The sequence below is a fragment of the Macrotis lagotis genome, chromosome 1, assembly GCF_037893015.1.
Source record: "Macrotis lagotis isolate mMagLag1 chromosome 1, bilby.v1.9.chrom.fasta, whole genome shotgun sequence".
Lineage (NCBI taxonomy): Eukaryota > Metazoa > Chordata > Mammalia > Peramelemorphia > Peramelidae > Macrotis > Macrotis lagotis.
The window spans coordinates 799,558,236-799,573,486 of NC_133658.1; the positions used below are offsets into that span (position 1 = coordinate 799,558,236).

Genomic DNA, 15,251 nt, shown 5'->3' on the forward strand with positions numbered 1-15,251 from the left:
GAACTTAAATGATATTATAGTTCTTTAAATATTTGTAGAGCAGGCATGAAGAAGAGGCATAAATTGGTTCTTTTTGGCTCTGGGGGGTGCAGGAAGGGTAGTATGAAGAGTAGTGGAGGAACATTGCAGAGATAGAGATTTTGGCTTGATGAGATGTTTTAAAAAACCACAAAACTTACACAATTAGATCTCCTCAGAAATGAAGTGGGAGAGATTGAGAGGGTAGTTTCCCCATCATTAGAGGGCTTCAGGTAGAAATTGGGAGGTTTTTTATTAAGGATATTGCAGGGAGCGGCTAGGTGGCGCAGTGGATGGAGCACTGACCCTGAAGTCAGGAGTACCTGAGTTCAAATTTGGCCTCAGACACTTAATAATTACCTAACTGTGTGGCCCTGGGCAAGCCACTTAACCCCATTTCCTTGCAAAAACTTAAAAAAAAAATTCTACATATAATTTTTAAAAATCCCAGCAGCAGACATTTCTAATTTTTTAGCACTGAAAGATTAATAGAATTGTATGCTTAATAAGACTCTTTTTTACCTGAAAAGTGATTGGTTATGTGTCTTACTTTAATCTAAAACAAGTCAATTCAAAAAACCTAGAAATAGATTCTAGGAATGAATCAGTTTATTGATCTATTAAGTGGCTTTTCTTTCACTCTTTAATTCAACAAATATTAAAAATTTTGTCCTTAAGTTTTATTTTCCATTCATGTTCTTGTAATAGGTATTTCTAAGAGCTCTTTCAGTTTTTCATGCCAGCTCATTCAGGGTGTTTAATTCCAGGGACAGGAAATTGATACCAGGGCTTTGAATGTGACCAGAGAGCTATCTTCTGAAAGAATTCCTCCAGAAAATCCTTGGGTAAATTTCTATGTTTTATAAGAATCTGAATTCTTATGTGAAAAAGTACATAGACTCAGGAGGACAGATCTAGGACTAGTGGGTCAAAAAGGTCTACATAAATTTGTTGTCAGAAGAGCTTTCTAACAATTAAAGCTATCCCAAAGCATCATGTTCTTTCATGGTATGTAATTAGTTCCCCTCCTAGGATGACTTCGATGACTTCACCAATAGGTGAGATGACCACTGGTTCTGCCTGTTGTGTTGCACCTTGATTAGATATGAATGGGACTAGCAAGCTCTTGAGATTCTTTCTAACTTGGGCTCTAGTGAGCTTGCTTTTGTTTTAGAACAGCTAGGCGGTGTGGTGGACAGAGCACTGACCTTGGAGTCAGGAGGATAAGAGTTCAAATCTAGCTTCAGACATTTGATAGTTACTAGCTGTGTGACATTGAGCAAGTCATTTAACCCTGATTGTCTCACATCTGGGGCTATATCCTGTCATCTTGATTCATATCTGGCCACTGGACCCAGATGGCTCTGGAGGAGAAAATGAGGCTGGTGACTTGGCACAGTACTACCTCATTGAAATCCAGTTCACGTGCTTGTCATGGCATCTCCTCCCTGCTGTTGTCTTCTTCGAAAATGAGGGACAAAATATCATAGGAGCAGTAAAAAAAACAGAAGCTTAGGTGAATGTTCCTTAAATTCTAAATATGGAGTGGGAAAGGTTGGACATCAGTGAAAAAGTCTTCTCTCTCAGGAAGTTACCACAATGGGTAGCCCCAGCTACCAGATGAGAAATGCCTTTGATGTTTTTCTGTTTTATAGCAATCTTGATGAAGTTCTCAAAACTGTCAGAGCCATTGGTTTGTGGTGTAGATATTTTAAGTTTTTTTATTCTTCAGTTCCAAACAAATTTGATCATTGCTTCTAGTACTCACTATTTCTGACACAACAGCCTGCCGGGGAAGACACCAGATGCAATTGGGTCAGTGGATCAAAATATGGTAGGAGGGGAAAGACCTATAGGAATTCTTGTTCCTGAGAGATGGCCAGGAAGTGTGAGGGGACTGCTTGGGAAAAAAAGGCATCTAGCAACTGGTAGTTCCTTTGAGGGAATCTGTCAGCTTATTTATTACTTTCTTTTATGTGGTTCTCTGGAGGCAGAGAACATTTTCAGTTATTTTGATGTTTGTGTGAAAGTGAGTTTTGTTGGGGCGGCTAAGTGGATAGAGCACTGGCCGTGGAGTCAGGAGTACCTGAGTTCAAATCTGGCCTCAAACACTTAATAATTACCTAGCTGTGTGGCCTTGCAAAAACTAAAAAGAAAAAAAAAGAAAAAAAAAGTGAGTTTTGTTCTTTGAATCTAAAACAGCAAAAATAATAGTATTTCCATATATACACATATATAATATACATATTATATGTATAGCTGAAACCACGATTCTCTATTTCATACCCCTTAGTTAAAAGTCTATAATCAATTCTACATATTATTTTCTTTCTGAAATTCCTTCTTTTCTAAAAAAATTATTTCAACAGCCTCCTCATCCTCTTCCTCCTTTCTGTTTTCTAATAAATAATAATGAAAAAAAAAGCCAGCAAGATAAAGGGGATCTACTAGCTAAGACTAAAAACTATTTTGAAATGAGTCAAAATAATGAAAAAGCAATGGAAGTAACAGCAAAGCCATTTTTAATAATAAACATCAACAGCACAACAGTAAATGCAAAGTTTCTCCTCATCTATTGAATGTGGAATCCAACTTCCAAAAAAGGCAATAAGAAGTAGAGGTAGGAAGCATGAGCATTACTATTGTTAACTTGTTCTCCCTTCAATCCCATTAAAAACTAAAAGGAAAAATAAAGCCCTTGTAACAAGCCTAGTTAAGCAGGAACAAAAGCTGGGACTCTTTTTTGTATGTCCAAAAGCTGGGACTCTTTTTGTACCTTATGCCCTTCTAGAAATAATTAATATACTCCATTCATCCCAGGTCATGATTGGTCAAAGGTGTTTTTCTTTACTGTGTTACTGTCCTTGTATAAATTGTTCTCCTGGTTCTGTTTACTTTACTCTTCATCATTTCATAGTCCCCAAGAGTCTTTGAAATGTCTTTTGCATGTGATTGTTCCCTCCTGGGCATTATCCTCCTTCTTACACCTCCTTTCTCCTTGTCTCCCTGTTGAATTTGATCATTTCTACCCCAGACATGCCTGTGTTTGATGTATTTGTCTATTTCAGAGAAGAATAAGATTCTTCTGGTGCCCACTCCCCTTTCCCTGTCTTCCACAGTTGTGCACTCTTCTTTTCACATGCTCCAAGTATGAGAAATGACAAGTTGCATGCCCTTCTTCCTCTTTTCTAGTCTCTGAATTCTTTTCGTTTTCCTTACAGGCAGATTGGAAGTGCCATAATGCATAGAGCACTAGGTCTGGAGTCTGGAAGAACTGTGTTGATCTATGGCTTTAGACACTTCCTAGTGGTGTAACCCTTGGGACCCTGTTTGCCGCAGTTTCCTTAACTGTAAAAGAGAGATAAATAGCACCTTCTCACAGAGTTGTTGTGGGGTTCAAATGAGATGTAAAAAAAATTCTTATTAAAGCATGGTACCTGGCACATAATAAACAATATAAATTCTCTTTCTTTTTCCATTCCTTCCCCCTCTCCATTAAAAACCTTTTTGTTTTTGAAGACATTAAGCTTTTTGAAGGGAAATTAGTTTTTTTTCTCCTGTTACAGTATTGGTTCTTTATCTTCCTACTTGCATTTGCTTAAATGAATTTAGCATTTTAGATTTCTCTGGATTCTTGTATTTCTAAGTGATAAGATTTGGTGTCAGAAAGACCTGAGTTTAACATGTAGTCTCTCATTTAACAGTCATGTGATTGGAGGAAAGTCACATAATCTTTCAGTCTGAATTTCCTCATTTATAAAATGGGAATAATAATAGTAGCTACCTTATGAAATAATTTTTAAGAAACTCCTAAAGGACTTTATAACGTATTATTTTTTAAAAATTATTTTTTTCATTTATTTTTATTTATTTATTTCCCCAGATTTCCTACTCTGCTCTGGTCATTTTCATCAGATTGCATTTCTTCATTATCAACCTAGGTCTCCTTTACATTTTAGAATATTTTAATATCAAAATCTACTCTGGTTTTTAGTAGAAGAGGCCAGGTTTTGTTTGCTACCAGCCATAGTTAGTTACTTGAACTGTTTCTTTTTGGAAAATGATAGTATTTTTTTTTTCTTTGAAATGAATCATTTTTGGAAATGACGTTCCTAAAACTTCCTTTTGGGGTTTTTTCCATGTGGTAATGAGTGATTCTTTTTATTTTATACTTTGTCCTTGGATTCTAATAGATCAGCGGTTTTCATTTATAATTTCTTGAAATGTGTGGCTATTTGTTCAGAGTTCTTTTAGTCACAGCTTTCAGATAATCCAGTGCTTTTAAAATTATGTGTCCTTATATTTTCTTACATTTCAGAAAAAAAAATTTAAATTATTTTCTTTTATTTCTTGCTGTCTCATAGAACTATTAGTTATTTATTCTAGTGTTTAAGGAGCCCTTTCTCAGTGTTGCCTCACTGGGTTGTTCCCCACTTGTCCCTTCTCTCTTTGAGCTTCCAAAACCCTTACCTTGGGATTTCACTTCTGCTTCCATACACACAGAGCTTTGCTAGTCCTTAGTGTTTCCAGCCTGTGTCTGACTGTTCTTTGCCCTGGGAGATTACCTTGGACAGCTGCCCCCTTTCTTATTGCCCTTGATCTTCTAGCTAACTTTTTCGGCATTTGGGGGCACACAAGAAGTCACTGATCATTATTCAGTTTGGTGGGAGTTTGAGGATTTAGCTAGAGAAGTATATAGGAACCAAGTCTATTTCCCTATTTCAGGCAGCCCTTTTGGCTAGAAATCATCTCAGCAATCCATAATCAACAATGTTGTGCAGAACACTGTGCTAGGGACTCGACTACAGATTACCAATATACATTAATAAGTGACACATTAGAAAAACAAAAACCAAAATGTGTTCCAAATTCTCAGGAGAAATTGTTATAGTTAAGAGTCATGTAATATGTTTTCTTCCCCTCTTGGGAAAAAAATAAAACAAAAATATTATATTTTGTCCATTTTAGCACCTTTACCTTCAGAGAAATGTCATTTGGTTCTCTGTTTTCCTTTTTTCTTACTTGAATTCCTTATTCTGTAGTATCTGTTTAAAGTTTGATGTCCTGGGCAGCATCCCATTGTGGTTCTGTATCTTTTATTATCTTTTATTACAAAGTTTACTGTCTTAGTTCATACTTGCAGTAGATAATTTATGGTTTCATGTTGGCTGCTGCTCAATCTCCTTCACCTCTGCAGGTCATTTGGCCTATTGCCCTGCATGGTCATAATTTTTAATACTGACTAACCTAATCAGTAGGGAGAATTGTAGATCCAGATTTTGTGTAGAGTTTGAATGCAGGCATGAGATTCAGGGAGCAGGTGAGGCAAAACAGCTACACTGTCCTGTCCAAAAATTTCATTATGCTGATTGAGCAATAGGTCAGTTGAGGATTTTTGACTTCACTCATGGGCTTTGCACATTTGTTAACAAATGAAATCTCTTCTGTGACACCAACCTTCATTTTCCTGTAGAAAGGTTTCCCATAAGTTAATGCTTTCCCTCTGAGATTAATTTAATTTTCCTCTGCAGAAGTCTTATGTACTCATAATTATTTACATATTGTTTTTTCCTTTGGAATGTGAGGTCTTTCAGAGCAGGCAACCTTTTTTTGCCTTTCCTTATAGACCCTACTTAACCCAGAGAGAATGGCATATGGTAAGTGCTTACTGATTGACTGATCAACCACATCTTCCCCTAACAATCTCTCTCTCTTTCTAATCTCAATGTAGAACATTCTTCTTGTAGAAGAGCAGGGGACCATGAGAGACTTCTTCACACAGGAACACAGAGGAAAGAAAGAGCTTAGAGTTTGAAGAGCTGAATTCAGGGCTGTTTTCTGCTATTTCCTAGCCATGGAACTTGACCATTTCATGGCCCTTCTCCAGGCTTAATTTTCTCCTGTAAAAATGAGAATTTAGACTAGATGATCTCCTAAAGTCTCTTCCCTTTACAGTAATAATAATAATAATAATAATAATAATAATAATGATAGATGACATTTATATAGCATATTATATGGTAAGGTCCCTTCTAGTTCTGACAATCTAGTTCATATGTTCTAATATATATATAGGTTTTAATTCATATATGACATTCTATAAATTTGAGTTTTGACTAGGAAAATACTCAGAAACTCACAGCTTCCAATCATAATCAGATGGTGATGTCATCCTCATTGGGGAAAGACCTCAAATAGGTCTTATTTTGAAAAATTGGATACTATACTTGCCAGTGGCATGCATCTATTTAGTGCATTGTGCTGTTTATTTTTATTCCTTTTACATAGACAAAGGTTAGCTTAAATGTACAATCTCCTTGTTTTCTGATTGGTGAGGAAAAATACTTGTGTACTTTTGTTTTTAATTGTATGATACCAACAACATGCCTTTTTTTCTTTTTTAGAATTTTTAAAATTAATTTTTAACCTAAATACAAAAAGACAAAAAAATTTCCATGTATACAGTATACATCAGAAGAGGAATCATTATAAAACCATGAATTTCCATATCATGATGTTTTCTTTCTTTAATAAAAGCTGTAATAATAAAAACTATACATAATTTTCACAACTTCCCTGCTTTTCTGTGTTTCAGTGTTTTCTTCTGTTCTCTGATGTGCACTTTTTATTTTATTTTTCTCTCTTCCTTCCCACCCTACCCTCGAAGGTTACCATTAGGCACAAATATGTTTATTTTTGTAAAAATTATACTATACATGCTTTTATTTATCAGTTCTTTCTCTGGATGTGGATAGTATCTTCCTTTATAAATCCTTTGTAGTTGTTCAGAGTTGTTCCTAAAACAATATTACTGTTACTTTGGACAATCTTCTCTTGGTTTTGTCCATTTCACTCTTCATTATTTGATGCAAGTTTTTCCATTTCCATGTTTTTCTAAACTCAATCAACTCATCATTTCTAACACGTGTAATTTCTAAAAGAAATGACCAGAAATCCCATTATTGGACCTGATAAAGTCAGGTGTAAGCAGAAGATTGTTTGCTGAAGGGTGCATTCAGTTCTCATTTGTTTGGTTTTTATTGTAGTTGTACCAGATTCTCCGGGGGCTTATGAAGCTGAGTCACCACCTTCAGGTCCTCCTCAATCTCCCCTTCCTGAGCCAGCCCCGAAGACTGAGCCAGAGCCTTCTTCCATCAAGGTAAATATCTGTGGCTGGGACTTGCTGTTATCTTTCAATGTGCCTTATTCACTAGAGATTCTAAAATTTCCATAGCTTTGTCCCTGCTGCACTTTATATGCATTTGGATAATTCAGTCACCAGTGTAAATCTGTTTCCTCATTTGTAAAATGGTTTCACTACTGACCCCCACAGGATTGTGAGGAGAGTGCTTTGTGAACATTTAAGCATAGTATAAGCTTTCCTTATTTATCATCATGAATTATTCTTCAGATGAAGAAAGCCTTTATTATTATCTACTCACATGCCCTTAAATAGATGTAGATCTGCTGTCTGCCCTCTGTTCCTGGAATTTTGCTATACATATTCCCTTCTTTTAGATTGAGGTTTTTGGCAAGGGAAAATGAGCTGATCTGTACATGAGTTTTTGTATCCATTTTGCTATGAATGACCACTTGCCCAAAAGACATAGTAGTGGGGGAAGGGGGGGGTAAAAAAAGGGCAAATTCAGTTGCCTTATTTTAACTGCATCCTGACAGCTCTCCTATAAGAGAATTTAGCAGATGGGAAGAGAATAATAATTGATACTGATATTTTATAGGCTTGGAGATCATGGGCTTAGAGATTTCAGCTGGAATAGTCTTTAGCAGCCATGGAGTCCAACTCCTTTCATTTTTTTACAGATGAATAAACTGAGACCTCACATAGTTAAGTGATTTATGCAGGGTCATACATCTAATAAGTATATATCTAGATGTATACATCTTTTTTAAAGAAAGAGTTTTACAACTTTCTCCCATTCTTGCTTCCCTCCCCCCATCTCCCACAAGAAAGCATTCTGTTAAGTGTTTATGTTGGTTCCATGTTATACAGTGATCTCAGTTGAATGTGATGACAGAGAAATCATATCCTTAAGGAAGAAATATAAAATATGAGATAGTAAAATTACATTATAATATAATACCTTTTTTTTTTCTAATTTGATGGTAATAGTCTTTGGTCTTGGATCAAAGTCCATAATTCTTTTTTCTGGATACAGATGGTATTCTCCATTGCAGATAGCTCAAAATTGTCCCAGGTTGTTGCACTGAAGGGATGAACAAGTTCATCAGGGTTGATCATCACCCCCATGTTGCTATTAGGGTATAGAATGTTTTTCTGGTTCTGCTCATCTAGATGTATACATATTGCTCTTGTAGAGTAAGAATTTGAAAACCAGACCTTCAACTGCCAACTTCAGGGCTCTTTCCACTGTCCTGTGCTCCCTCCTCTTTTGTGGATTATAAAGTACTTAATGTAAATACCCTCACAGTAAGTCTATGAGAGGAGCAGAACACATTCTTCTATTATCCCCCACTTGACAGATGAAGAAGCTAAATCTCTAAGAAGTTATTTAAAATATTCAAAGGCACTTCATAATTGACAGCTAGAATTTCAACGTAAATTTTCTAAGCCAAGTTCTAAAATTTAAATATCTACTTTCTACTCTTATTTTCTATTTTTCAATAAATTTGTTGTGTCTTGCTTGGACTTTTTCAATGCTCTCCTGTTTGGTCTCCCTGTTATCTAATCTCATCCCTCTCCTCATCCTCTTATCAGCTTTCCAAATTTTTCAAATTTTGTTCAGTGCCTGCTATGTGCCAACCACTGTGCCCTCAGGCACCTGAGGTTCCTGATGGGAAAGAGGACAAGGACACATCAGTATAGATGGAATATAGACGAAATATTCTGGGAGAGATGGTTATAGCATCTAACCTTAAGAAGGGTTTTGTGTGGAAAGTAGTGCTTGAACTACATTGTAAAGGTTCAGAGCAATTATATGGAGGTGAAGGTGATAAGAGAGTGCTTTCTAGGAATAAACATGACCAGTAACCAACCAAAGTAGGCTAGGTAAGGAACAGAGAAAAGCCCCAGTAGTTTGGATTTGGGCAGGGAGGTACAGGGGCGGGGAAGATTGGGTAATAACCAATGAATTTGGAAAGGTTAGAACCAGAATTTTTAAAAGAATTTTAATTTTAAAAGTTAAAAGGGATTTAGCCATAAAAGACAATATTATAAGCAAATTAGGAGAATAAGGTATAGTTTACCTGTCAGATCTATGGAAAAGAGAGCAGTTTATGACCAAGGAAGTGATAGAGAACAAAATGGATAATTTTGATTACATTAAATTAAAAGGTTTTTGCACAAACAAAACCACTAACCAAGATCAAAAGAAATGTAGTAAATTGGGAAACAATTTTTACAACTAGTGTTTCTGACAAAGGACTCATTTCTGAAATATACAGAGAACTGAGTCAAATTTATAAAAAAAAATAAGCAATTCCCCAATGATATGCAAAGACAGTTTTCAAACGAGAAAATAAAAAATATCTATAGTGATATGAAAAATTGCTCTAAATCTTTACTGATTAGAAAAATGCAAATTTAAGCACCTCTAAGATACCAATTCACACCTCTCAGACTGGCCAATATGACCAGAAAGGACAATGATCAATGTTGGAAGGGATGAGAAAAATCTGAAACACTAAGGCATTGTTGTGAACTAAGGCATTGTGAACTGATCCAACCTTTCTGGAGAGCAATTTGGAATTATTCCCGAAGGGCAATAAAAATGTGCATACCCTTAGATTCAGCAGTACCTATTCTGCTAGGTCTATACCCTGAAAAGCTCAAGAAAAAGGGTAAAAACCCCACATATACAAAAATACTCATAGCAGCTTGTAGTGGCAAAGAATTGGAAAACAAGGGGATGTTCATCATTTGGGGAATGGCTGAACAAATTGTGGTAAATGTATGTGATGGAACACTATTCTATTAGAAATCAGGAGGGATGGGATTTCAGAGAAGCCTAGAAAAACTTGCATGAATTGATGCTGAATGAGATGAGCAGAACCAGAAGACCATTGTACACCTTAACAACAACACGGGATGATTATTATCCTTAATGGAGTTGCCCACTCCATTGCAATAATGAGGGTCAATTTTAAGGGGATCTTTGAGAGAGAATACTATCCGTATCCAGAGAAGGAACTATGGTGTTTAAACAAAGAACAAAGATTATTATCTTCAATTTTTAAAAAATTGTCTAATGTACTACATAATTTGGCTCTATTATTTTCTTCCTTAAGGACGTTTTTTTCTCTCAACACATTCAATTTCGATCCATGCATATCATAGAAACAAATGTAAAGACTATATCAGATTGCCTTCTGTTGAGGGAAGGGAGAGATGTAGAAAAATTGTAAAACCTAAAATCTTGCAAAAAAAAATCATTGGTAGAAACTACTATTGTATATAATTGTAAAAAGTATTTATATAATTTTTTAAAAAGTTAAAAGGGGAGTTATATTTTATCCTTGAGACAGTAGGGAGCCATTGGAGTTGATTGAATCGAGGAATGACTTGGTTATATTTATGCTTGAGGAAAATCACTTTGGCAGCAAATGTGTAGTAGGGAGAGATTTGAGGCAAGGAGACTTATTATGAAGGTATGCAAGGGAATCTAAGGGCCTGAGCTAAGGTGGTAGCTGTGCCAATAAAATGAAAGGATCGGGAGAGAGATGTATATATAGCCACTAATTAGATATGTTAAATGAAAGAAAAGAGAAGAAAAGAATATCAATAAATTTACAAACTTATGAGACAGGAAAGAGGAAGGTGCCTTCACCACAGAATTAAGAAAATTTGGAAAACTTTAGTTTTGAGGAAAGGATAATGAGTTTAGTGTTGCACAAATTGAGTTTCATGGTTCTGGAGGACATATTGTGATTGTTCATCTATCAGTTAGATCAGGGCTGTCCAACCTTAGGTTACCTTAGGGCCACATTGAAATAAAGCAATTATTTGAAGACTGCACCCAGAATAAAAAAAAAATACAGTACACAAATAGTTAATCTGTAGTCTTACCTTAGTTTGAAAAGTCATGGTACTTTTAACGAAAGTGAGGGAACATATGTCATCAATATGCTAGGTGAAGGTGTGAAGCATGAAAGCAAACACAAAGAAGTGACAATACAAAGCAGTATAAAGATAGGTGCATACTGACTAGTCTGCACTGTACAAATGTAATGCACCCCACAGATCAATTGAAAATTCCATGCAATATCTCTGTCCATAATACTGCTTAAAAACACCAAAGAAATTTAACAAAATCTAATATACATTCCATGCACTATTTAATTTCTTGCTTGTGAAAATTAAAACCCACAAGTGGGCTGTATAAAATCTACTGCAGACTGTATTTTGGACAGCCTTGAGTTAGATATTCACTTTGTTGTTTTTTGATCCTGCAGATCACAAGTGGAGAAAAGAAAAGAAAACGGAAGAGAGTCTTGAAATCCAGAACTTTTCAGGATGAGGAAGGTTGCATTGGTAAGAGGTGTGAGGTCCCCAAATATAGAAATAAAGACTGGTACCAAGATGGAATAGCATGGGTTTTTAAACGTATCATTGAGATTAGCTGAGTTATCAGTGAGTCAGTAAGAGTCGACAGGAAATTGTATGACCAATAATCTTCTCCTGTTTCCCCCTTCATTTGTTTTTTCAAGGAGAAGATTTTTATAGCATCTTCGCCTTAAAACATAGTAACACCTTAGAGGTCAACTAGTCCACTCCTCTCATTTTATAGGCAAGGAAAGATGATGACTTGCTCATGATCACATAAGTTCAGATTTGGTTTCAATTCCAAATCCAACTCTCCTTCCATCTCAATCATCTAGTTTTCCTTTGATTTTGTATTCTTATTTTGAGGGATCATGAAACAAAATAGCAAAAATGTTACAATAGTAGCTCATTTTTCTAGGGGCTCTCTTCACATCACCCTGTGAGGAAAGAAATTTGAGTAATCTTACTCTTTCTACCTAGAGTGGTATTCTCTTAAGTCCTTCAAGTACTTAGAAGGAACTGTGATTCTTTCATTGTAGATTAGGACTTAGTAGATGGAAAAGCTTCACTAGTGACCAACTTTTCTATGATGAATGAGCCTCTTTGAGCTCACCAGAGTGATCCTTAGGTGACAGTCCACCCAGCATCCCTGGCCCTTGGCTAGAAGAATCCTTTGTCATTTAGTTGAGGATCTGCTAGTACCCTGCCCTCCTTGAGAGCTGGCTTTACTTGGTCCTCTGAATAATAAGACCTTTACACAATTGGAATGTAATTTTGGCTGCATTGAATTTTGCATTAAGCCTCTCAAAGCCTCACTCTTTTTAAAAATGACTTGTTCATGGTTCTACAGCTCTTTAACTTTTTTTTTAGGGTATTTTTTTTTTTTTGCAAGGCAGATGGGGTTAAGTGGCTTGCCCAAGGCCATACAGCTAGGTAATTATTAAGTGTCTGAGACCGGATTTGAACCCAAGTACTTCTGACTCCAGGGCCGGTGCTTTATCCACTGCACCACCTAGCCGCCCCAGCTCTTTAACTCTTAAACTAAGGTCTCAACCTAGTCTGTCTGCAAGTTGAATGCCAGTTATTCTTAAGCCAGGTTTTGACTTCCCACAGTTCAGCTACCAGGCTCAAAAATGAGTTCTTTTATGCAGCTCAATATGGACTTATTGGTCCTGAGAAATAGATGAGTGCTGTTCTGAAGGGACAGTGGATGCCTCTATTGCCCTCAGCCAGTGGAAAGGGAGTCAGGTTCAGATCTTGGAATCTAGAGTGGCGGAGACAGATGCAATGAGGTATGTCCAGTGTGGTAACACTACCAATCCCAGAACAGTCAGCCAGAAGGTCCAGTGAGAATTCTCTTTTCTTTGTAAAGGGCAGGGCCACTCTTAAATGGGTTCACCCTGAGAGAGGCCCTTGCCTTTGGAAAGTATTGTGGTTCTGGTGGCATTGGGTGAGATCAAGCTCTAGGGAGTGTACTAACAGCAGTGCATTATAGTTCTATGAATGGCAGTTTGACATTGGTCTTAAAACTGTTGCCAGTTGTATCATACTGATGAGTAGCTCAAAACTCAAAGATGAAAGGTTAGAGAGGAAAAGACTATACTGACAGTTCATCAAGAAACAGGTGGATAGTACATGTTGCTGTTTGCCCACCATTGCTGAAGCTCCATAGTGCCATGCTGATATGAGAGGAAGCAAAACTAATTTAAGACCAAGAGACTCCTACAGTAACCTCCAGATAATCATGTTTTCTATAAATCAGACTGTGGGGTGAAATATTCTGATAAAGGCAAGTGAGAAGGAAACCTTGCACAGGATATCCCTCACTATAATAAGCATGCCTTCAATCATTGGTTGGTTACTGTGGTTCTCTTCAATAACAAAGAATTGGTTGTAATAGTATTTAATGACCTGATACTCTGTGAAGTTTTCTATATTCCATTATTTCTACATATGGAGCGTTAGAGGGTTTGCTCGTATCTCTTCCACTTACCTTGGTTCAAATAATCCAGGTTTCCTAGATCTAACAGATCTAGTATAGTCAGTGTGGTATAGGCACAGAGTCACACATAGAGTCTAAGGACTGGGATCTTGATGCTTTAGTTTGCCTTCATCTAATTCTTTGACCCTAACTTCCAGGGGTCTTCTGTGAGACAGAAATCATAATTGTGAGCAAGTATTATAATTGTATTGTGAGAAAAGTGTATTGCACAAGGTGCTATGTAAATATAAGCTGATTTATTAACATAATTAGTACCCTTGCCACTTAATTCAATTTAACTCTATCAGAGACATTCTTTTCAGCCTTCTAGTTTTCATTTTAAAATTCAGATTTCTGTGGAGCCCTACCATAGGACAGAAGACTTTTTCTCTTGGAAGGAAGCTGTTTAACTAAGCTACTCATTACCTTGACCATATTATTTAACTTTTTCTAGGTCTCAGTTTTTTCCTTCAGGTTATAAAAATGACTGGATGACCTGTTTATTTCAGTTCTAAATCCTATGATCCTAAGTCTTTCAGCAACATCCATTTTCTGCTGCATCATTTGCTTCCTGGAGAAATGCCCTTTAAGTTTTATTTGAAATATATACTGTTAGAAAAAAGTATCTGTCATTTACTAAAACTTATTCTCAGTTTCTAGACTTTGAATTTCAGTGTCTTTTTAAGCAATATGGTTTCATCATTAATGGTTGTATGTGGGTGTGTGTTTGTTTTTAAACTTTCTGGTCTTCTTCCCCCTTTAGGGAAAAAAGGGAGAATAGAGATGGGACACACACTCAGGCCAGACCTTCTCCTCTTTCCTAATGCCAAAAAGAGAAGCAAAATAAAACATGGCCATGTGAGGGAAATGAGTTCACTGGGGGGTGGCAGCTAATTACTTGTGACTTTGTTCAAAACCTAGCCCTTCAGTTTTGGCCAGGTGCACGCTATGGGCCTTTTTGCACTCCTCAATCCAGACAGGATAGTTAAGAGCCTTGGATGCAACAATGAAAACTGCTTCTCTATTAGAAATTTTTTTTCCCTCCTGAAATGTTTGTTTCCAGAGCTTAACCTAATGCATCTTGGCTCCTGTTATCAACGAAGGAGTTTTGCTTTTCTCCCTTTGCTCAACCTGTTCCAAACATACCAGCACAAGGGGGCTTGTCCTTTCTTGTCCCTGATCAAAGTTTGTCTTGGTAGTTTTAAATGGCCAGCTTTTCCTTTTTAGTTCATTTAATAGCAGAGGCAGGGAAGTTAGCCCTCTGAGATGTATTTGGAAAGTTCCCCTCCCCCAGGGCAAAGGGGAGGGCCAGTCGTGTGGATTTCTTACTTGCAAACTAGTCAGTGTGGAAGAAATCAGATGTTATCCACACAAATGATGCCTTGTTATGGCAGCTTAGAAAAGCAACATATGCAGAGTGTATTACTAGCTACAGAAGGCTGTTGTCTCATCTTTAGGGCTTAGTAGAAAAACCACTGGATTTGGATCCTAAGGACCCTGGGTTCAAATCATGTCTTGATCACTTAATATTTCTGTGACCTTGGACAAATTATTTTGGACCTCTTTGGACTTGATGATTTGTTTTTTCTAACTCAAAAGCCTTTTAATCTGTAAGGTCTGAGCTTTTATTAAAGAGTTTTCACTTTTTGCTTTTCTTAGTGTTGGAAGTAGATAATTTAGAACTTGTGCCCTGGATGCTCAGCTATCATTTCATATTTTAGGAAAGTACCT

At 36.6% G+C, this 15,251-nt stretch overlaps 1 protein-coding gene across 1 annotated transcript in view; it reads left to right on the plus strand.

The window, feature by feature from the left end:
• The window catches only part of POLD3 (DNA polymerase delta 3, accessory subunit), a 48,658-nt gene that overhangs the window by 27,486 nt on the left and 5,921 nt on the right, over positions 1 to 15,251 (plus strand). The window contains exons 8-9 of the mRNA XM_074214569.1: positions 7,065 to 7,177; positions 11,449 to 11,527. Coding sequence (XP_074070670.1) covers positions 7,065 to 7,177; positions 11,449 to 11,527 — 192 coding nt within the window. The remainder of the gene's footprint in view (positions 1 to 7,064; positions 7,178 to 11,448; positions 11,528 to 15,251) is intronic.